Source organism: Vicugna pacos, chromosome 11 (assembly GCF_048564905.1).
Source record: "Vicugna pacos chromosome 11, VicPac4, whole genome shotgun sequence".
Lineage (NCBI taxonomy): Eukaryota > Metazoa > Chordata > Mammalia > Artiodactyla > Camelidae > Vicugna > Vicugna pacos.
The window spans coordinates 76,724,214-76,745,389 of record NC_132997.1 but is presented as its reverse complement, the minus strand read 5'-3'; the positions used below and the strand labels follow the sequence as shown (position 1 = coordinate 76,745,389).

At 46.2% G+C, this 21,176-nt stretch overlaps 1 protein-coding gene across 8 annotated transcripts in view; it reads left to right on the top strand.

The window, feature by feature from the left end:
* Window positions 1-20,961, top strand: part of SEC31B (SEC31 homolog B, COPII coat complex component) — a 28,908-nt gene extending 7,947 nt beyond the window's left edge. Inside the window, exons 4-26 of one of the 8 annotated variants that reach the window (XM_031682725.2) lie at window positions 1,122-1,317; window positions 1,531-1,626; window positions 2,579-2,719; window positions 3,075-3,217; window positions 4,071-4,170; window positions 4,290-4,451; window positions 4,957-5,091; window positions 7,472-7,702; window positions 9,621-9,695; window positions 9,957-10,055; window positions 10,415-10,514; window positions 11,035-11,213; window positions 11,465-11,591; window positions 11,953-12,098; window positions 12,860-13,033; window positions 13,545-13,703; window positions 17,061-17,238; window positions 17,665-17,979; window positions 18,215-18,273; window positions 18,584-18,730; window positions 19,019-19,135; window positions 19,587-19,658; window positions 19,884-20,961. In XM_031682725.2, the coding sequence (XP_031538585.1) occupies window positions 1,122-1,317; window positions 1,531-1,626; window positions 2,579-2,719; window positions 3,075-3,217; window positions 4,071-4,170; window positions 4,290-4,451; window positions 4,957-5,091; window positions 7,472-7,702; window positions 9,621-9,695; window positions 9,957-10,055; window positions 10,415-10,514; window positions 11,035-11,213; window positions 11,465-11,591; window positions 11,953-12,098; window positions 12,860-13,033; window positions 13,545-13,703; window positions 17,061-17,238; window positions 17,665-17,979; window positions 18,215-18,273; window positions 18,584-18,730; window positions 19,019-19,135; window positions 19,587-19,658; window positions 19,884-20,063 (3,331 nt within the window). In that variant the 3' untranslated portion in view covers window positions 20,064-20,961. Of the gene's footprint in view, window positions 1-1,121; window positions 1,318-1,530; window positions 1,627-2,575; window positions 2,720-3,074; window positions 3,218-4,070; window positions 4,171-4,289; window positions 4,452-4,956; window positions 5,092-7,471; window positions 7,703-9,620; window positions 9,696-9,956; window positions 10,056-10,414; window positions 10,515-11,034; window positions 11,214-11,464; window positions 11,592-11,952; window positions 12,099-12,859; window positions 13,034-13,544; window positions 13,704-17,060; window positions 17,239-17,664; window positions 17,980-18,214; window positions 18,274-18,583; window positions 18,731-19,018; window positions 19,136-19,586; window positions 19,659-19,868 lie in introns of all 8 variants that reach the window. The other 7 variants (XM_072971762.1, XM_072971763.1, XM_031682723.2 and 4 more) reach the window with 7 other exon arrangements.
* Window positions 20,962-21,176: the final 215 nt, after the last annotated feature.

Sequence of the window (21,176 nt, the reverse complement as noted above, 5' to 3'; positions counted from 1 at the left end):
CTCTAATGACTGGCCAAACAGGTTGCTGCCTGATCACCCCACTCAGTTTCTTTGCTGACTGTTCCCAAGGTGTGGAAACGTTTCATTTCAGTTATGGATCTTATGACCTCATTCAGGGTGAAATCTGGCTTCTCAAAAGGGCTGTGGAAATGTCCTTGGCTAGTGACTGAAATGGAGGACAGACCACCTGTGAGGCTTCGGGGATTTCATAGGCCTTCCCTAGCAGCTTTGCACGGGACCTATACTTGTTTGCAGGAGGCCCAGCGTCCATCTCATTCTTTTGTGCAAGATTTGGCAGTGTGAGACACTCAGAAAGCCAGAAAAGTGCTTCCCAACTGGTGCCTTTGTGTTTCTAGGGCTGGCCAACTGGATCCACGTAGTTCCAGTGGGCCAGCCACATGGGAGAGGCACTGGGTGGAGAGGTCTTTAGATCTTTTCTCACTTCCAGTTTAAGAGGGAAGAGGGGACAGCTAGAGAACCTGCTTCTATTCAACTATGGAAGAGTTTGGATCTTCCCTTAAATAGAAGACAGTATTTTATGATGGTTAAGAGTTCGGGCTTTGGAATAAGATGGGCCTGACTTTGAACCTTGACTCTGTCACTTCCCTAACTGTCAAATGGGAGTAAAATTACTAACTGTATATGCAGAAGTATATAACTTCTCCGTGCCTCAGTTTCCTCAGTTGAAAATGGAGTTACTACCTCATGGAGTTGTTAATCAGCTAAGACATGTAAAGCACTTAGAAAACAGTGCCTGGTACACAGGAAGTACTCGGTAAGTGTTAGTTGTGATTGGAGTTGGAGGTATTAAGTGATATAATCTATTTGAAGTATTTATCACTGGACCTATGTAACCTCAATAACATTAATAGCAAGAAAAAATCCCCCCCACCTCTAGCTCCAAGGCAGTAGCCTCCTGGCTTCTAATGTAACATAGATGGAATATTTTTTTCAGCCAAAGGGCAGGACCAGGCAGTGGAGACCTCCATTCTGTGTCTCATAGGCAGGCTCCATCTAAGGATGGGGTTGCCTGTGTTGTGGCAGAGGCTGATGCAGATGCCTGCTCTCTACTTACTGATGTGGACCTGAGTGGGTGTTGATGCCAGTTCTCCTCTTTGTAGGTTTCACAAGCTGATCTGGGGGAGCTTTGGCAATGGGCTTCTGGAAGGCTCCGGGGTTATTGCAGGCGGCAGGGACAATGGCATGCTTACTCTATACAATGTGACTCACATCCTGTCTTCGGGAAAGGAACCTGTGATTGCCCAGAAACAGAAGCACACGGGGGCTGTCAGAGCTCTTGACTTTAATCCTTTCCAGGTACTACATTTTAGTTGATCAGACATGGCTGAGCCATGGAGCAACAGATCTGAAGGGAATCATTTACTTGTGACCTCTGGTGTGTAACTCTGAGCCGTTCCCAGGTTGTTATGGGGGAGGCTTTGGAAGCTCAAATTGTGGGTCTCTTTCCCCCTTTTCTGCTCTCATCTCTTCCTGGGGTGATGTGTCTCCAAAGACTTATTCTCCATACAGGGCAACCTCCTGGCCTCAGGGGCCAATGATTCTGAAATCTTCATTTGGGATTTGAATAACCTGAGTGTGCCAATGACCCCAGGATCCAAGTCACAGGTGAGAAGGCTCCTGGAGGTGCTGCTACTGAAGAGTGTACAGCTGATTTTCCCAGGGAGCGTCGAATTCTGGAGGCAGTCAGAGCACGGGAGATTACAGTCTTTACCACTGGAGGGCAATAAAGCTCCACAGACCAACGTGCTACCTACCAGCCAGATACTAGAGGGATAAAGTGGAAGGGGGTGTGTGGGTGGTGGAGGTGGTTTGTGTTCGTTAACTGTCTAGTGGGTTCTGGAAGGAAAATGAAGATGGGAGTAAAAGACATTGAGAGAAGGAGACTACTGTTCATCATAGAATAGCTTAGGCAGCGTTGGTCCCTGGGCTCAGCAGACCAGGGACAAAAGTAGGATACCCAGATATACTCTTGTCCTTTTTCTGGGAGAATCAGCCTTGTCTTTATGTCTGGTTCTCCCATGTAGTTGGGGGTCTTGTGTATATCTGTCTCTGAGTGTACCTGTGTTGTCAGTCTATAACTGGGCCCATTTTTTTCTTCCTGGCTTTTCTGTCTTAACGCTTACAGTATCATGAGGTAAGTTGAGTATGAATTTGATAGCATCTTGTGCCCTAAAAGTAGCGATGGCTTTTCTCTCTGCCTTGTTCTCTCTGGGGGTCTTGCGCGTCTGTGTTTCCCTCCCGCCTCTCCTTCTTCCTCTCCTTCTCTCTTTGTCATAGACAAGAGGGCATTTTTAAATCTTGACTCTATCCTCTCAGGATCACCTTGGGGTAGAAGTAGAACCCAAGTGTATCTGTCCTCTCAGCTTCTACACCAGTTCCCTAAAGGATCCTCTCTGGAAAACTCAACACCCAGATCCCTGAGACTGGCTTGGTTTGGGTAGCCCCATGTCTACTCTTGGCCCTTCTATGGGTGGTTGGGAGCAGTTGAGCTGCATCTGTCTTTTGGTCCAAGGGTGACAGGTTGTCCTCAACCCCTCCCCCCATCCTGCTTCAGCAGCCCCCGGAAGACGTCAAGGCACTCTCTTGGAACCGTCAAGTTCAACACATTCTGTCTTCTGCTCACCCCAGCGGCAAGGCAGTCGTATGGGATCTCAGGAAGAATGAACCTATCATCAAAGTCAGTGATCACAGCAACAGGGTAAGTCGAATACAGGCAGAATATAGGCTCAGGCTCTGCCATCTCTCAGGCCTAACACTCCGGCTGCTCTCCCCTAGGCTAGGGCTCTGCTTTCAACTGTTACCCAGGTGGATTCAGCCCCTTAGCAGATTTCCTATTGAGAGTGAGAGCTTAGGGAAGCTGAACTGAGCTGATCTGGAGGCTTCTAGTGCTCCTTACTTGTGGTCATCATTTACTCCAGTGGTTGTGCTGTTCCCAGCCACATAGGAGAGACATAAAACCTGCCCTCAGAGAGGTCCTGTTCCAACTGGACAAAAAAAGTTCATAACCAGAAGAATCAGGTTACATCGCCCATTGGGGTCTGCTTTGTTCACAGATGCACTGCTCAGGCCTGGCCTGGCACCCAGACATAGCCACGCAGTTGGTTCTGTGTTCAGAAGATGATCGCCTTCCAGTGATTCAGCTGTGGGACTTGCGCTTTGCCTCCTCGCCCCTGAAGTTGCTGGAGAGTCACAGCAGGTAGCATCTCAAACCCCGTCCACATCCTTGGTGAATGGCAGGGCCATAACTAACCTGGGTAGAAGGCAGTGAATGTCTCACGTTGGCTACCAGACATTCTCCTTGGCTTCAAAGCCGTCCCAGTGAGCACACAGTTACCCAGTTCTAGCTCTTGCCCCAACCAAGAGGAGTTCCGTTAGCCCCAGAGGTTATGGAAAAGAACCTGAGATTCCATCTAACTTCCAGAGATGGGAGTAGGGATGGGGTCATGAGAAACAGTGGAACCAGTGTTTAGTCCCGCTGTGAGAGTCCCCAGGCTCTGATCTGAGGATAATGCTCATTTCTTTAGGTGATGAGGTTGCCTCCTCCAAGACGTCTCCTTAATGAAAGAACCTTGGTTCCTGCCTTTCCTGTGAATAGGTCTGCCTCTGAGGCTGTAGCTCTTGGGCCCACAGCAGAGAAAGCAGCCCCAAAGTCTGGTCTTTCTAACTTTATACCTCCATGGGGACTTTTGGGAGTTAGGTCCTCACTACCCTTCTGCACTAAAAGCACCCATAGGGTGGGTGCTTACCTGATTCATGCTGATTTGTAATCCCGACTGTACAATCAGGGAAGAGAAGCAGGCCATCCTGCAGTGACCTGTGGAAGGCAGAGTGGTATAACGCATAGTGCACTGGCTCTGGGACTTGACTTGGGTTCTGGCTGCATGACTGCTGAAAGTTCCTTTATTTCCTCCAAAGCCTCATTTTCTTCATTTGTAAAATGAAATTATATTGCTCGTTTTGGGAGGATGAGATTTATCCAAGATAGATAAGGCACCCAACTCATAGTAGGCATTCAACAAATGTTAGTTCCTCTTTCCTTTCCTTTTTAGGGGAATCTTGTCAGTGTCCTGGAGCCAGGCTGATGCTGAGCTGTTGCTCAGTAGTGCCAAGGACAACCAGATCTTGTGCTGGAACCTGGGGAGCACTGAGGTAGTCTGGCCCTTCTGTGGGCATGCTGGGATGGGAGGGGAATCTCAGCTGCACCTATGTATTCTGGGTTGCCTTGCCTAAGTCAGGACTTCCCTAATGGTTGTGTTCCCTCATATTAGGTGGTATATAAGCTACCTACACAGAGCAGCTGGTGCTTTGATGTGCAGTGGTGCCCTCGGGATCCTCCAGTGTTCTCTGCTGCCTCCTTCGACGGCTGGATCAGTTTGTACTCTGTGATGGGTAGGAGCTGGGAAGTCCAGCAGATGAGACAGGCTGACAAGGTTTGAAGAATGCTAGGGAAAGGGGCTGTCTCTGTTTGAAGGGGAGAGAGGACATATGGCCTGAGAAGAAGTGGAGACTTGGGCAACCAGAGCCCTGGGTTTGGGGAGGGATGAACCTTTGCTCCAGCACCCATCTTCCCAGAAGGATATCAGTTTCTACCCAATACAAAGGAGGCCTTTACCTTGGATGTTCCCTGTGGTATTTCAGGGAAATTGGACCTCCATGCCTGAATCCTTTGTTATTTTTGGAAGTATGAACTGTCTTACCTCCCTGTCTCCTATAAATCCATTTGGTGTTACACTCCACTGTAAACATTGGATGCAGTAGTCTTCCAAAAGAGCCTACTGCATGGGAGTTCTCACTACCAGTCCCCTGGAGTATGAGAGTCCTGCCTTTGTGGGCCAGACTGGGTACCTCAAGGATCCTTTCCAAAATGTAGTTTGTAGGAGTTCCTGGCTAAGCCACCACTTCACCCTGATGATGCAGGTGTCCTTTTGCCCTCAGATCTCTTCTTCCTTCAGCAAAGGCCAGCCTCTCCCACCGTTGCAGGTGCCAGAGCAAGTGGCCCAAGCATCATTGATACCTCCCCTGAAAAAACCCCCCAAATGGATGAGAAGACCAGCAGGCGTTTCATTTGCTGTAAGTGTAGTGTGTGTTGTGTTGTGTTGTGGTGTGTGTGTGTGTGTGTGTGTGTGTGTGTATGTGTTAAGCCTGCTGTGTGCCCATCATGGAGCTGCATTCTGTAAGAGATTTATTCCCATTGCCTGTGTCTCAGATCAGGTCCCACTTTACTGCTCAGAGAGTTGCTGTAGCTTCCCTCTCTACCCCTTCACACTGCCTGCTGTTCCAGTCCTATCTGAAAGGAATCAATTGCCTTAGACCTCTGTTATGGAGAACTGTCTGAGATTCCATCTGATTTTTCTCTAACCTCTGCATATCTAGAATGGTAGTGAGTCCAGGCATGGAATTCAAAGCAGGAAAAGGGTGAATGCAAAGCATGAAAGAAAAAATTGTTGATTTCATCCTCTCCTCTATTCAAAACCTTTGATCTTCATTACCTTATAGACTCAAAGCCAGATGTACACAGAGCCCCATTTACCTCCAGTTTTTATTCCCACCTTATTGCTATGTGTTCGCTCTACTCCAGCTACATAGGACTACCTTCTGTTCTACAGATAACTGCAGCCTCCCCCTGTACCTTACCCTTTAGCTTCTCTTCTGAGCACTGAATCCTACTGCAGCCTTTCAAGTTCCCTCACTTAAATACCACCCCCTCCATGACGCCTGTCTAACCCTAATCAAACTTGACCTTGCTTCTGTAATCTCACAGATTTGTACTCCTGGAGTGATACCTGTACTGACTGTACTAAAGCTACTTATATGCATAAATAGGATCTGGAGACCCTACTAAGTACTAGACTCCTTGAGGGTAGGACCATGTTTTATCCATTTTTATCCCTAAAACAGTGCTTCCCAAACTTTAATGTGCATACAGATCACCTAGAGATCATGTTAAAATTCAGATTCTGGTTCATTTGGTCTGAGGTAGGGACCAAGATTCTGATTTTCCAACAAGTTCCCAGGTGATACCCTTGCTGCTGGTCTAAGGAGCAGTAGCAAGGCCCTAAAGCACCTAGCACAATGCTTTAATTATTAAGTTTGAATTAGAAACAGATGTAGTAGAGCTGCTTGTTTTCAGAATGGACAGTTTTACTAGGGAGGTAAGGCAAACACACTCAAGAGGCAGGGAGGTGAAAACTCTGAAGTCAAGAGACCTGAGTTCTTATCATAGCTCTGTCACTTATCAGCTGGGTAACCTTGGGCAAGCCTCTTAACTCAGGACTTCAGTGTTCTTATCTGTAAAAGAGGAATAATAATACCTGCCAAGCTTACATTAGTGAACTGACATGAACCTCAAGTAAGAATATATGCAAACACTCTGTAAAATTATCAAGTATTATACAAATCACAAGTTAAGATGGTTCTATTTAGTGCACTCTGTGGTGTAGATTTTTGTGCTTGGGAGTCAAAAGAAGAATTCTGACTGGGAAAGCTCATTAAGTAGAGGGTCTTAGGAAGGGAAGTAGTAAATGGTTGAGCAGTAGTTGTAGAGCATGGCTGAAATCGGAATAACCTGAAGAACTTAAAAAAAAAGAAAAACAATGCCCGGTACCACCTCCAGAGCTTCTGATTTTTTTGTTTGGGGTACAGCCTGGCGACTCTGGATCACTTCCCAGATGGTTTTAAAGTGCAGCCAAGGTGAAGAACTGCTGGAGTAAAGGAATTTTCCTGAGCTCTGCTTTTGTGCCAGGTGCTTTATATAAAGTACCTAATTTGGTGAGAAGGATGCTCAGATCAGAGTGTTGTGGTGAGTGAAGGCACAGAAGCAGGAATGAACAGGGCACTTTGGGGATGCGGAGTAATCACATAAGTGAGCAGGGAGAGATACTGGCCCTGATTTTGAAAGATTTTGTGGATTATAGGCAGAGGAACTTAAGCTCTCTCCCATGGCCTTGTGAAACCAGTACAAGCTCCTGAGTAGCACCAGGTATAGGGTGGTGGTCTAAGGCTTGGGACGGAGGAGGAAAAACCCAGAGGCTAGCAACCTATTCCAATAATCTAGGTGTGCTAGCACTAGGCATGGGACAGAGGGGGCCTGCATGAGGAACACTGAACAAGAAGAGGTAAGATTTTGTTGTTGCTTGGCTATGCTGGGTACAAAGACTGTGATAATGCCAAGGAGTTTAGTCCAGGTATCTGGGAGAATGGTGGTACCGGGACAGGTGAGGGAAAGATGAGTATCATGTATTGAAGTTTTAAGCTGATGGTGCTGAAAGTGCAGAGGTGGTTTTGGGATGGGTGCACATTTGCTACTCAATTCCAGATCCTATTCCATCCCAGGAGTTCTCGTATTATTGTTTTCCTATCCTAGGGTCAACCAATAGATAGTCTTCCCTGTGATCCTGACTTGGTGTTAATTTTTGGCTTGACCTTTCTCTTTCTTGTTATTCCTCACCAGTTTGGGGGAAAGCTGGTTACCTTTGGCCTCCCCAGCACTCCTGCACGTCAAGTGCCACAGCCTTGCCTCCGCCTAGTCTTCATCAGTCAGGTCACCACAGAATCCGAATTCCTGCTGCGGTCAGCTGAGCTGCAGGAGGCCCTGGGTTCAGGAAATCTCCTGAATTATTGTCAGAACAAGATCCAGGAAGCATCACTACAAAGCGAAAAGATGCTCTGGCAGTTCCTGAAGGTAGGAAGTCTGAAGGCTGGCTGCTCAGAAGTATTTCCCCAAAGTTCTTCAGCCTCTGTCAACCCCACCCTCTGGCAGCAACCACACTGTGATCCAGATTACAGAGGTCCTAACCCTCACTGAGTTTTTCCTACATAGCATCCACCCCTGGGCACAGAACTTCCACTCTTTACCAGAGACTCAGAGACCATTTATGGCTAGGGAAGCTGATGAGTACAAGTGACATTTGCCTTTTTTCTGCTGTTGCTGGTGTCCTGGATACTTTACCAGAGCCAAGTTGAGGGCTTTCACAGTGCCATGCCACAGGGCAGTTAAGGTGATGAGAAGGGAGAAGAAAGGATGAGAAAGGAAAGGAAAATCAGCTGGAAAGGGTACATTGTCATCAAAAGGCTTTGAGTCGTTTCATGTAACACAAGGCATGTCATTGTGGTGGGACTCAGGGCTCAAGTCCCACTCAACGCTGAAGACATGGCTTCAGTTCCAGTGCCAATTTAATCTCAAGTTGCTTATGATGCCAGGATGAATGCTCTACCTGTCAAAAGAAATGAGCAAAAGAGAGGAGAGAGCTGAAGGAAGAAAGAGAAATAACTGGACAGGCAGTGAGAGGATTAGTAAAGTCTTTGGGATTAAAGAGAAGAATGCAAATAGAAGGACAGGATCTGTCCTGGGGGTCTGAGAAGAACTTGGAGTCAGTGCTTCAGACATAGTAGAACTTTATAAAAATAAACACCAGGGATCTGAGAAGGAGAAAAGAATTTGAGAAAGATCATCAACTGCAGAGTGAAGCTGGAAAAAGATGTGGGAAGAAAAGAGTAAGAAATAATTCCTTTGTTATAAATAGGATACAGGCTGTAGCTCCAGGAATGGTGGGGTGGGAAAGAGTAGAAGGATTGATCAGCCTTTACTGTGCTGAACAAAGGAGGCTGTGGTGCCCATAAGACAGAGGGGAGTGTGGTTTAAAATCTACCCAAGAGCTGTCCATCATGATGGTCCCAAAGCTGAGTATGGATGAACATTTCCAAGGGAAGAGCATGGAAGAAGGAGGGGGCCCTGAAAAACCATGAGAAAGACTGTAGTCAGAATTCGTGATTCAGTGTGAGATAAATGAAGGCTCCAAGCCATCTAACCCACTGCATTGAGTGGATAAGCTTTGCTTGCTGTATCTGTGCAACTTCCACTAGGAGTCTTCTCACCTAGCCTTTTAGACTCACAAGACTACTGAAGACTCACTTGGCATCAGTCTCCTCAGAAGGATAGGGGACAGGAACCACAGCTTGTCAACAGGGCAGCATCAGGTAGTTCTCTTCTGTGGGAGGCCTTGCAACAGCCCATGCAGCAGTTTAGCATTATCTTTTTCAGCTCACCAGAAGGCAGCTCAGGTGCAAGAAGATGAGATATACATCAGACTGGTGTGCAAACTGCCCTGGTATAGAAGCCTCAGGCCCACAAGAGCCAATATCTCTTGTACAAACTCCATAAGCATAGCTTCTAGGTCCCTGTAGTGGATCTGTTTAGTTACAAGAGTCCTTGCAATCAGGGAAGCCCAGAGCATGGTGTCCACATCAATTATCAATGGTTTACATAGTCCTAGTCCAGATACAATTTACTAGTGACAAGCAGTGTTGCCTAGAAGCATAGTTGATATTATACTTTTATCAGGTTACCAGGGTAGCAGGAAGTCAACTGAATGTCCAATTCTTATGCAGAAGAGGGAAAGGGTTTTGTTAACACAACTGCATGCAGCCCAATAGGAATCAGATCTGGGGAGAAATAGAGAGAGATGGTCTTGGCTTTAGGGGCACTTCTGTTAGTACAAAGAACTTTATTTGAGGATACACTGGCACAGATGTCCAGCTGGTGCAGGAGAGGGTCATTCACATTCATTTAATGGAGACTTTGGTGTTCTGTCATTCCTTAGGTGACCTTAGAAAAAGACTCCAGAATGAAATTCCTAAAGCTACTAGGATACAGTAAAGATGAGCTTCAGAAGAAGGTAAGGTGCTTTCAAGTCAGAAGCATGTGCTTGATGCAGAGAAGAGAATCCTGTCAGTGGAAACCATCTCAGAACACCTCTTCCTGAGCTTCACTAATGCATATATGAGCATTTTATCTTCTGGAGATCAGGCTTTTTCCCAGGAAAATAGCTCAAGGATTTTAGAGGGTCCAGTTGGTGGGGTATGCAGATAGTAAGAAAGCATAATGCTTATTTGACTAAATGCTGGGAAGAGTGGTACTCATAGGTCTCTCCTTGCAGGTGGCCACATGGTTAAAGAGTGACTCTGGGCTGGGTGAGAGCCCTCTGCCCAAGGGAGATGACCTCAAATGTATCAGACAACAGGCCTTCTGCAGCCAGGTGTGGTAGGAGCCCCACCAGCCTGACCTAGGGTAGCACAGAAAACTTGCCTTTAGGGTATCTTCCCCTTTCTGGCCCTTTGCTTTGGTCTTAGTAAGTGCTCAGCTTCTGTGGAAGTCTTCAAACTCCTCACTCTCTTAGAACCAGAATGTGACACAGAGCCCATAAGCTTTTGGACTGGGAATGGAGCTGTGTTTTAAACATGAAGTAGAGCCCTTCCCAAACCTTACCTGGTTATTCTTTTAGCTTTATCTATTAAGGGCCAACTCGTAATTGCACTCTCAGAGAGAGTTACTAAGCCAGATCTCTGTCTTCTGGGTTCATTTCTCAAGGACCCACCTCTGTCCTTTCTTGTACAGACCTCCAAACATACTGATGAGGAAGCCTCTGCCTCATCAACCTTCTTTGATGAGCTGGTCCCTCAGAACATGACTCCATGGGAGATCCCCACCACAGAAGGTACCCTGACCCTGAGGGAGAGGACCCCTCTGTGTGGGAGTAGGTGGGCTCAGAGTTCTTGGACTTGAGGACATTACCTTCTTGTCCCCGACCTCCTGCTTTCCCTGGTAATCACAAATGCTGGGTGGTTCTATACCAGTTAGAGCTCTCTCTGGCTGCAGATTTCCATGAATGGGTCTTCCTGTGGAAGGCCTTCTACCAAGGTATTTTTTTCTGTCCTTCTGTCTTCTTGCTTAAATGACTGTGACCCTTTTTTGTGGAGCAAGCACTTGTCACACTTGTGATACTGCCTCATGATTCCCTGTCTTATGTTGGGTCCTGTCCATAGAGAGTTACCATGAACCTGGGCACCCCAGGACACCCCAGTATGTTTTGTTGTGAAGGAATGAAACTTGGGAGTTTGTCTGGGGCAAAGGAGACTGAGGGATACAGAGTATAGGAGGTGGGCTGTGGGCCCTGCAGGGGCCAGAAAGCTGGGATCTGAGAGCAGGCTGATGCAGAGGGGTGCCTCTGCCTGCAGACGTGGATGGACTCCTGAGCCAAGCTCTCCTGCTTGGGGAACTGGGCCCAGCTGTGGAGCTGTGCCTGAAGGAAGAGCGCTTTGCTGATGCCATCATCCTGGCCCAGGCTGGGGGCACAGATCTGCTGAAGCAAACACAGGAATGCTACTTGGCCAAGAAGAAAACCAGAATCACCCCGGTAACTGCTCACCAGGCAGGAGAGGAGGGGAGGGGATTACCTGGACCTTGTCAAGTGGATGCCCACACTTTGGGACTGATATTTAGAGGATGTGTCACCCCCACCCCCATTCTAACCACCCCTACCTCACCCCTAGCCCCTAGTCAACAGGAAGGCTATTTATGAGGGGCTTTTCTTAGCATATCACTGTGACTCCTGCTGCCTATGCTGGTTGGTGACTGATGGCCTCCTTCCCTCTCTGCCCATTACAGCTGCTAGCCTGTGTTATACAGAAGAATTGGAAGGATATGGTGTGTGCCTGTAGCATGAAGAACTGGAGAGAGGCTCTGGCCTTGCTACTGACTTACTCAGGGCCAGAGAAATTCCCTGAGCTCTGTGGTAGGTGGTCTTCGGCTCCAGGACAGAGTAGTGTGACTCTAGCATGGAGTCAGTGGACGCCCTGAGGGAGGAGGCTGAGGAGCAGCCTGAGCTCTGGGAGGCCAGGCCATGTTCTCAGGGACTACAGAGCATGCCCCTACTTTTAGGAGGGGTTATTTATTGTCCTCTTTTACTTTTTCTTGTCACATTTTGGTGCAAGAGCTTTGCCCTTCACTGCAGAGCAGGATTAGCCTCTGTGTTGTCTTGAAGCCACTGTGGCTCCTTGTCCAAAAGCTCATGGTTCCCCAGCTATTTTCAAACAGGAGAAGGAGGAGAAGCACAGGGACTCTGTGCCATTGAAGAAGTTTCCATCTCTCTGCAGACATATTGGGAACTCGCATGGAGCAGGAAGGCAGCAGGGCATTAACCTCTGAAGCGAGACTCTGTTATGTGTGCTCAGGGAGTGTGGAGCGGCTAGTGGAGTGCTGGGCAAAATGCCATCAGACTTCATCCCCGATGGCTCTCCAGGTACCCCTTCTCTTCAGGGCCCTGGTCTCTCCATACCAGGCCTGCAGGAGAGGCAAGTGGTAGACATGTGCAGGGACATCAGAGGCAAGTCTTCTGGGTACCCAGGCTGGAATCAAGGTTTCAGTGGCGAGGCTTCTGGGTACCCAGGCTGGAATTATGGTACCTAGGCCCTCAAAGTCTGGGACTTTCTCCCATGGGTAGAAAGTCCCAGACTTTCTATCATATTCTTCCCTCCTTCTCAGTCAGGGGAGACTGAGCAGCAGCTAAGTATTAATTTTCATAAGTTTTTTCCACTTCAGATATGGGTATATAAGTTTACTCTATATTTGAGTAATTGTGAGCTTGGGCCTTCTATTAGCTTTTCTAGGAAAAGTACTGTGGATCTGAATTGTACTAAACACACTGCGGGGGCCCAGAGAAGGTGGGGGTTACAGACTCATGGGAAGACAAAGGACAAAGTCACATGTGAAACAAGAGTATAACAGAATCTGAAATTGATGATGTATTAGCATAAAGGATAAAGAAACCAAAAAGAAGAAGCAGAGGTGTACAAAAAGTGTAAGACCCAGATAGCCTAGGAGGTGAAGGCAAGTGGCCCTTCTCTAACTGTCATGTTTCTCGTATATCATCATGGGCTATGGCCCTAGCTATGGCCAGATACCCTCATACCCATAGTGAGAAGTCCTTGGGTGAGCTACCTGGGCTTGGAGAGCAGAATGTGCTTTGAAGAGGGCTGACTGCCTTTATCTTTGTCTCTATAGGACCTGATGGAGAAGGTGATGGTCCTTAATAGGAGCTTGGAGCTACTGCAGGAACCTGATGGAGTGACCCCAGGGCCTGCCACCACCTATAGGGTCACTCAGTATGCCAACCTCCTGGCAGCCCAGGGCAGCCTGGTCACTGCCATGAGCTACCTACCCAGTGACTGTGTTCAGGTAAGTGGCACCATGTGGAAAGAGCAAACCATTTCATTCAATCATCTAATACTGGCTGAGCACTTCCCTGTTCCGGGCACTATGCTAAATGGTGAAGCTCCCAGGATAAATAAGATCTTGTCCCTCAGGAAGTTCACAGTCTCTTGAAGGGTAATCAGATGTCAGTAATTTCTCATGCCCATAACAGAAGCTTATAATAAGTGCTGTGGGACTCCACAGGCAAGGGGCTAGCTTTGTCTGGAGAAGTCAAGAAGGTTTCCCAGTGGTTAAAACAGTTGAGCTGGACCTTCAAAGAAAAATAGCTTGCTCCCAGATATAGGGCATTCTAGGCAGGAAGAACAACAAGGAGGAAGGTTTGGCAGGGATTAGAGACCTTTGAGTCCTCTAAGGTGGCTGAAGTATAGAGGGTCAGCTGAAGATTAAATGCTATATGGGGCCAGGTTTTTAAGAGAGGATGTTCACTTGTTTTAATTCTACTTAACACAGTTCTTCATTATTACAACTTTTATAGCCACCAATTCAGCAACTGAGAGATCGGCTTTTTCATGCCCAAGGTTCTGGTGTCTTGGGCCAGCAGTCTCCTCCTTTCCCCTTTCCCCGGGTTGTTGTGGGAGCAACCCCCTACTCTCAAGAGACATCTCACAGACTGGGATTCCAGCCTTCTCACCAGGTAAGACCTTACGTGTTAATTCACTTGTTCATTCATTCAGAAATACTTGTTAAATGTCTGCCAAGTGCCAGGCATGGTTTTAGGCACTTGGAATATATTAGTCGAAAAAATGTGAAAATCCTTGTCTTCATAAAGCAGAGATTCAGTTACTTTTCCAATAACTGTTTAGTGAACAATTGCTAGGCACTTAGAATGGAAAGGTGCACAAACCACAATCTTTGCCCTTAATTAGCTCATAGTCTAGTGGGAAGATCGATATATGAAAAATAACTGCAGTAAAATTAATGAATCCCATGATTGGGGTATGAGAAAGTGCTGTGAGATCACACACAAGAAAGCAATTTACTGAGAGTGGGGGATGTTTAGGGAATATTTCAGAATGAATATGATGTTTGATCTAAGTCTTGAAGATTAAAAATTATTTAGGCAAGGGAAGAGGTAAGGAAGGGCTATCTCAGGCAGTGGGAATGGCATGTACCAAAGGCAGTGAAGGGAAAGTAAGCAAAACCCATTTGAGGAATGACTAATATTTTAATGGGGCTACAGAACAGGTGTTTGTGGCAGTGAAATGAGTTAGTTGAAGCTGAGGTAACAAATAGGAGTTAGATCAGGAGAGACCTGGCATTCTGTATTCAGCAGTTTAGATTGACTCTGAAGGCAGTCAGGAGCTATTGAATGGTCTTATGCAGGGGAAGGGCTAGCTATGTGTCTAGGAAGGGCAAGACTAGAGGCAGTTGGGAGGCTATTAGCAAGAGATGATGAGGGCATGAAATGACCTAAAGCTAGAGAGTGAGGTTGGATCTGAGATATTTAGTAGGTAGAATTGACAAAAATTGGTGATGGTTTAGAGTAATGTGTGAAGTAGGGGAACTGACCACAGTGCCCAGATGGATAGGATGCTGTTAATTTATGAGACCCGGAGCTTACTAGAGGGAACCAAAACCCAAGGAGATTGTAGATAAAGTATAAGGCAGAAATTCTGATGGTCATCCTGTCCCACCTTTCATTCCCACCCTAATTTTCTTCCCTCCTTCACTTTCCCCCTCCCTCCTCTTCCTTCTCTTTCCCTACTTGCTCATTGTCTTTTCGCTCCCTCCTTCCCTCTTACCCTCTCTTTTCTATTTTGAAATAATTATAGATTCACAGGAAGATGCAATAAAATGTACTGGGAAGTCTCATGCATCCTAAGCCCACCACACCCCATGCCAGTGTCCCACACAAGCATAGTACAATACCAAGACCAAGAAACTGGCATTTAGTATAATCCATAGATTCAGATTTCACTGGTTTTATATGTACTCATTTGTGTGTGTGTGTCTGTGTGTGTGTGTATAACTGCATAAGAATTTGTCTTTTTATATTTTTAACAGAGTCCTTCACAGAAAGAAAAGTTTTAATTTTATAAGATTCAGTTTATAAAATTTTCCTTCTATGGATCATGCTTTTCATGTCAAATCTAAGAACTCTTAGCCTAGTCCAACGTCCCCCAAATTTCCTACTATGTTCTTTCTATAAGTTTCATATTTTTTACAGTTTATATTTAAGTCCGTGTCCCACTTTGAGTTAGTTTTTATATAAGGTGTGAAGTTTGGGTCAGTTTCATTTTTTTGCCAATGGATGTCCAGAATCATTTACTGAAAAGGCTATCTCTCTTCTGTTGAATTGATTTTGCTCCCTTGTCAAAAACTAGTTGGGCATATTTGTATAGACTTATTTCTCAGTTTCTTATTCTGTTCCATTGATTTATGTTTCTATTCCTCTGTCAGTACCACTCTGTCTTGATTACTACCTCTAAATAGTAAGCCTTGACATGGGGAAGAGTAATTCCTCCTACTTTATTTTTCTGTTTCAGAATTGCTTTGGGTATTCTAGTGCCTTGTCCTTTTCACATAAATTTTAGAATAAGCTTTTCTGTCCAAAAAGAAACTTGCTGAAATTGATGAGAATTGCATTAAAACTATAGATTAAAGTAGGGAGAAATGACATCTTTACTATGTTGAATCTTCCCATCCATGAACATGGTAGGTCTTTCCAATTCTGTCTCCATCAGCACTTTATAATTCTCATCATACAGATCTTGACATGTTTTGTTCAATTCAAACATAAATATTTAATTTTGAGCAATTTGAAATCAAATGGTATTGTATTTTAAATTTTGGTTTCCAGTTGCTTGTTGTCAGTATATAGAAATATAATTGGTCTTTATGTGTCTATCTTGTATCCTGTGACTTTTCAGTGCTCAGAAATGAGATTCCTAGACTCATTTATTAGTTCTAGGAGTGTTTTGTGGATTCCTTGGAATTTTCTGTGTAAACAATCATGTTATCTGTGAATAGAGACAGTTTTATTTCTTTTTTCATGAAACTATATGCCTTTATTTTTCTGGCTTTGTTGTAGTACTAAAATAAGAATAGTGTGAACACCCTAGTCTTAAAATCTTAGAGGAAAGACATTCAATCTTTCACCACTAAGTATGATGGTAGCTCTAGGTTTTTGGTAGATGCTCTTTATGAGGCTAACCAGGTTTTCCCCTCTGTTCCTGGTGTACTAAATCATGAATCAGTGTTGAATTTTGTCAAAATTTTTTTGCATCATTTTGTATGATCAAATGATTTTTCTTCTTTAACCTGTTGATATGGTAGATTATGTTGATTGATTTTTAAATATAGCATGATATATATTTCATGACCTGGAATAAATCCCACTTGGTTGTGGTATATTATTTGTATATACATTGTTGGACTTGATTATTGCTAAAATTTTACTGAGGATTTTTGTGTCTAAGTTCATGGTCTGTAGTTTTATTTTGTAGTATTGGTACCAGGGTAGTATTGACCTCATAAAGTGAGTTAGAAATGTTCCATGTTTATTCTGGAAGAAATTATATGAACTTTGTGTTAATTCTTTGAATATTTGGTAAAATTCTCCAGTGAAACTGCCTAAGCCTAGAGATTTCTTTGTTGGGAAGTTTTTAATTACAAATTTAATTCCTTTAATAGTTACAGAACTATTCAGATTTTATGTTGAATTTTGGCTGTTTTGGTGGTTTGTGTTGTTTGAGAAATTGGTCCATTTCTTCTAAGTTGTCAGATTTATGAATGTAAAGTTACTTGTATTATTCCTTTATTATCTTTTTGATGGCTGCAGGATCTGTTGTAAGGTTCCCTGCTTCAGCCTTGATCTTGATGACTTGTGTCTTCTCTTTTTATCTTTGTCAGTCTTTATAAAGATTTATAAATTTTTTTGATTTTTTTTTTAAGAATTAGCTTTTTGTTTCATTTTCTCTGTTGTTTTTCTATTTTCAGTTACTTACTTTTCTTTTCCTTTCCAAGTGCTGACCATTTTTTCTCTTCACAGATGTCAACTCCATCTCCAAGGCCAAGAATTTTTACACCTCAGTCTTCACTGGTGATGCCCTCGACACCTTCCCATCCCAGCCCTTGTCCGGGGTCTAGAATGCAGAACACAAGTGACTGTAGGCCACCTGGGTTCCAGGCAGTGCAGCCTTCAGCCTTGGGCCCTGGGCTGAGGCCTGGTGAGTGGCTGAGTGGAGAGCTCTGTAGGCAGAGCACGGAGGAAGATAGCTGGCATGGCCAGCATGGATTTGGGAGGCAGTATGTTGATCTTGTGAGAGGAGGTTGGAATTTGAAGTCAAATTCTCAGTACTATCACTTACTGTGGGCAAAACACCTGGTCACTTTGTTTCTTTCAAAAAATGAGAGTGTTGTTATGTTGGTCCTTTCAACCCTACAAGATTGTTTTGAGGGGCAAATAGGGATGTATTTAAAAGTACTTTGTAAAGGTAGATCTCCATACACATGTGTTAATCATTTATTATTATTATTATTACTATTATTATTATTATGGATTTTTTGTTGCTGCCTTGTTCTCCATTGATATGCTCTCAGTCTCTCCCAAATTGAAGTTTAGTGGCAAATGACCTGTTTCTGTTCCATTTCAGCTTTATCTCAGCCGCAGCTGTTAGGAGGGCAAAGGGTGCAGGCTCCTAACCCTGTGCAGTTCCCTGGAACATGGCCTCTTCCTGGTCCCCCTCCACCCACGGCACCCCCGGACATCAGGCAGCCTGGCTCTGCCTCCCTGCCTGAGACTCCTCGCCTGCTCCCTCTGCTTCCTGTGAGACCACCGGGCCTCAGCCCTGGAAGCTCGCAGCCGCCAGCCCTTCCTGTTAGCTTCTCCGCGGCACATCCTCCAGGAGGACCAAGTGCTCCATGCACTGGTGTCCTCCCAGCCGCTGGCACCTTGACGCCTCACCAAGGTCAGTCTTCTTCAGTAGTTTCCCTCTCCTGGATCATGGCCTCCCTCTCCTCCCCTTCCCTCACCACCTCAAGAGTCTCTTTCCTCAAGCCAGTGAACTGGGGTTAGAGAATGTCTGCTGGTCTGCAGAGGGAGAAGTGGTGGACTCCAGCTAAAATAATTTTGCTGGCCTTCAGACCAAAAATTGCAGTGTTCCTGATCATGCCTCTAAATATCTCTATATTTATACTGTACAGGACCTCAAGACTCCTTGAAAAGTTCTCCAGTGCCCAGGGGAAACCTCCAGAGGAAAAAGGTGAGTGCATCTCTCCCCAACCACCCCCTCATACATTCACCCGTGACCCAAATTCTAGTTCCTTACAGAATGCAACCCAGACCTTCCCATTCTCAGGCACACATTCCATATTCTCTCTTTCCCCACTCCCTCTTCTCCCCTCAGCCCCCTCCTCTTTCCTTCTTATATCCATTCACCAGTCTCCTCACTTCCTAGTTCCCCACTCACTATTCTGTCCCCTTGTTCACTCATAATTTCTACCACTCTCTCAAACGAGGGCAAAAGGAGTCTCTCAGCTTAGACTCATGTACCTTTCTTTCTCTCTCTCTAGTTTCCGGAGACATTTATGCCCCCAGCACCAATTACTTCTCCAGTTATGTGCCTCACCCCTGAGCCACGAGGGGTCCTTTCCTCGCAGCCCGCTGTCTCCCTTGTGAGCCATGCTCCCCCTGGAGTCCCAGGAGAACTCAGCCTGCAGGTGACAGGAATAATGTGTTCCCTTCCTCTTGCAAATCTTCTTGGGTGTAGAAGAGCAGGGAGCATGGTAGATGAGCCTCATTCTTGGAGGCAGGCTCTGGGCTGAAGGAGACAGGGTTGGGGGCAGATACCAAGTGCCCCTACTGCAGAGGAGGGAGGGTGCCCCCTCCCCAGCTCTACTCCACTCTAGTGGGACCAGTGTGATGCTGAGTCACACTGAGGACTAGCCCTGAGCGGAGCCATGGGAAGGACAGCTTACCTCTCTCTTGTCTTTGTGCTCCCCCTTCAGCAACTTCAACGGCCACCTGAGAAGATGGAAAAGAAAGAGCTGCCCCCTGAACACCAGTCTTTGAAGATCAGCTTTGAAGCGCTTTTGCAACGCTGCTCTCTGTCTGCCACTGACTTAGTGAGTCTGAACCTTCCCTATGATGCCCCCTCACCTACCAGCTGGTTCCAGGACCCCTTAGCTGTAGACCAGTTCCTTGTGTGACTCTCTTCTCACTGCCCCTAGACATGCGGTCTGTATCTTATACTTATTTGATGTCCCTGTGGAGTGGGGAGGACTTGTCTGGTTTGAAGTTTAGCTCCTTGGTAGCAGAACCAACAGCATTGAGACTTAGCTCTTGGAAAGGCCTCAGGGAGGGAGGGTGAGACCAGGACTAAGGAAACCTGCCATTCATTCACTGACTGTGTCAGCCTGAGCCAGTCACTTACCCTCTTTGGGTCTCTAGTTCGTCGTCTGTGAAATGAAAGAAGGAGCAGTAAACCATCCTAGCTCTAATGTCCCGTGATTCTTTGTGGTCCTACGTAGTGTTAAACTTAGGGGCTAGAATCAGAATCCATTTCCCTCCCTGCAGAAAACAAAACGGAAATTAGACGAGGCAGCCCGACGTCTCGAACATCTATACGAGAAGCTCTGCGAGGGGACGGTAAGTACACTCAGTGGTGCTCCTCCGCCTCCTGCCCTTCCACTGCCACCCAGGGTCAGAGGGAGCCAGGGTCCCTTCCCATAGGCCTCACAACGCTGGGTTCCCCACAGAATATAGACATCTCATCCAGACAGGACTCCAGAACTTAAGTCTCCCTTCTCCCTCTGTGCCTCCAGGGTAGGGGAGAGGTTGGGCTCACTAACCTATTAGCCAATCCCTCCACAGCTCTCGCCTCACGTCCTGGCGGGGCTCCACGAGGTTGCTCGATGCGTGGATGCAGGAAGCTTTGAGCAGGGTCTCGCGGTGCATGCCCAGGTGGTGGGCTGCAGCAGCTTCAGCGAGGTCTCCAGCTTCATGCCTGTCCTGAAGTCTGTCCTCACTATTGCTCATAAGCTGCGTATCTAAACCAGGCAGCTGCTCTTGCCAGGAAGCTACTTCTACTGTGACTTAACTTTTTCCCACAGGAAAGGGGAATTTCCAAACAAATTCTGTTTGTTTTTCTCAGCCCTCTTCTCTTGCTGCCAGGTATATGATGCTGCAGGCTTGGTGCCTGCAAATCAGCAGAGTGCCTGCTCTCTACCCCTTTATGCCTGGCCTTCTGGGGCTCTCGCAGCCTGTTTTAAAACTACTCCCACAGGGCCTGGTGCATGGTGTCTTCTCCCGCAGGGATATTCTAAGTGGCTTCTGAGAGGGTGAGCAGGATTGTTACTTCCAAGTCTACCTCTGCTGTACCCATCATGTGGGACTTTTTTCCCTTTCTGTGGGTTACAAGCCTGACCTTACCTCCACCTTGCCTCTGACTTCATATTTCCAGGTCTGTATTTCTCTGAGCACTAGAGGCTGGGGTAGAGTTGACTGTTGTTCACCCTCTGAACAAGTCATAGACATGAGGGCTGGGTGCTGAGCAGAACCAAGAGAAGGAACGTAGGCCCTTTTGAAAAGGGACTTCTCATCTGCCAGCATTATGAAGGGTGGAAGGGGTGCACTGCCTTTTGCTGAGAGCTTTCTTAGGGTATGGGATAGTAGCAGAGGGACCACTGCCTATGGGGAACGGCCTCTGACTCAGCCTGACTGAGCCCCGGCCCAAGGCTTAGACCATCCATTCTGTGACCAGAATAGGTTCTGGAATAGGAGCCATATTAACGAAAGACTTAAAACACTGCTCCTCAAGGCTTGGAGGCCGTTCTTCTCCAGTCCCCACACGTCTCAGGACTGCCTTCTCTGGCTGCACTTTCATGGTTGGGCTCTGCATTTGAAACACTGATGTACTTAATGTGCAATAAAGCTGCTTTAATTTGGTTTCCTCAGTCATCTCAATCATTGTCTCCTCTGGGTTGTATTTTGCCCTTACCTGTCTTTCCAGCCCCCTTTGTTCTTGCTCCCTGTACCCTAATAAGGCAGAAGAGAGGTTAGGGGACAGATGGGAAGTCAAGACAGTTGAAGGAAGGAGGTGACACTGAATTAGGCTCTTTCCTCACAGCATTTGTGCTCACCCTGCTATGTGTGTGTGTATGTTCA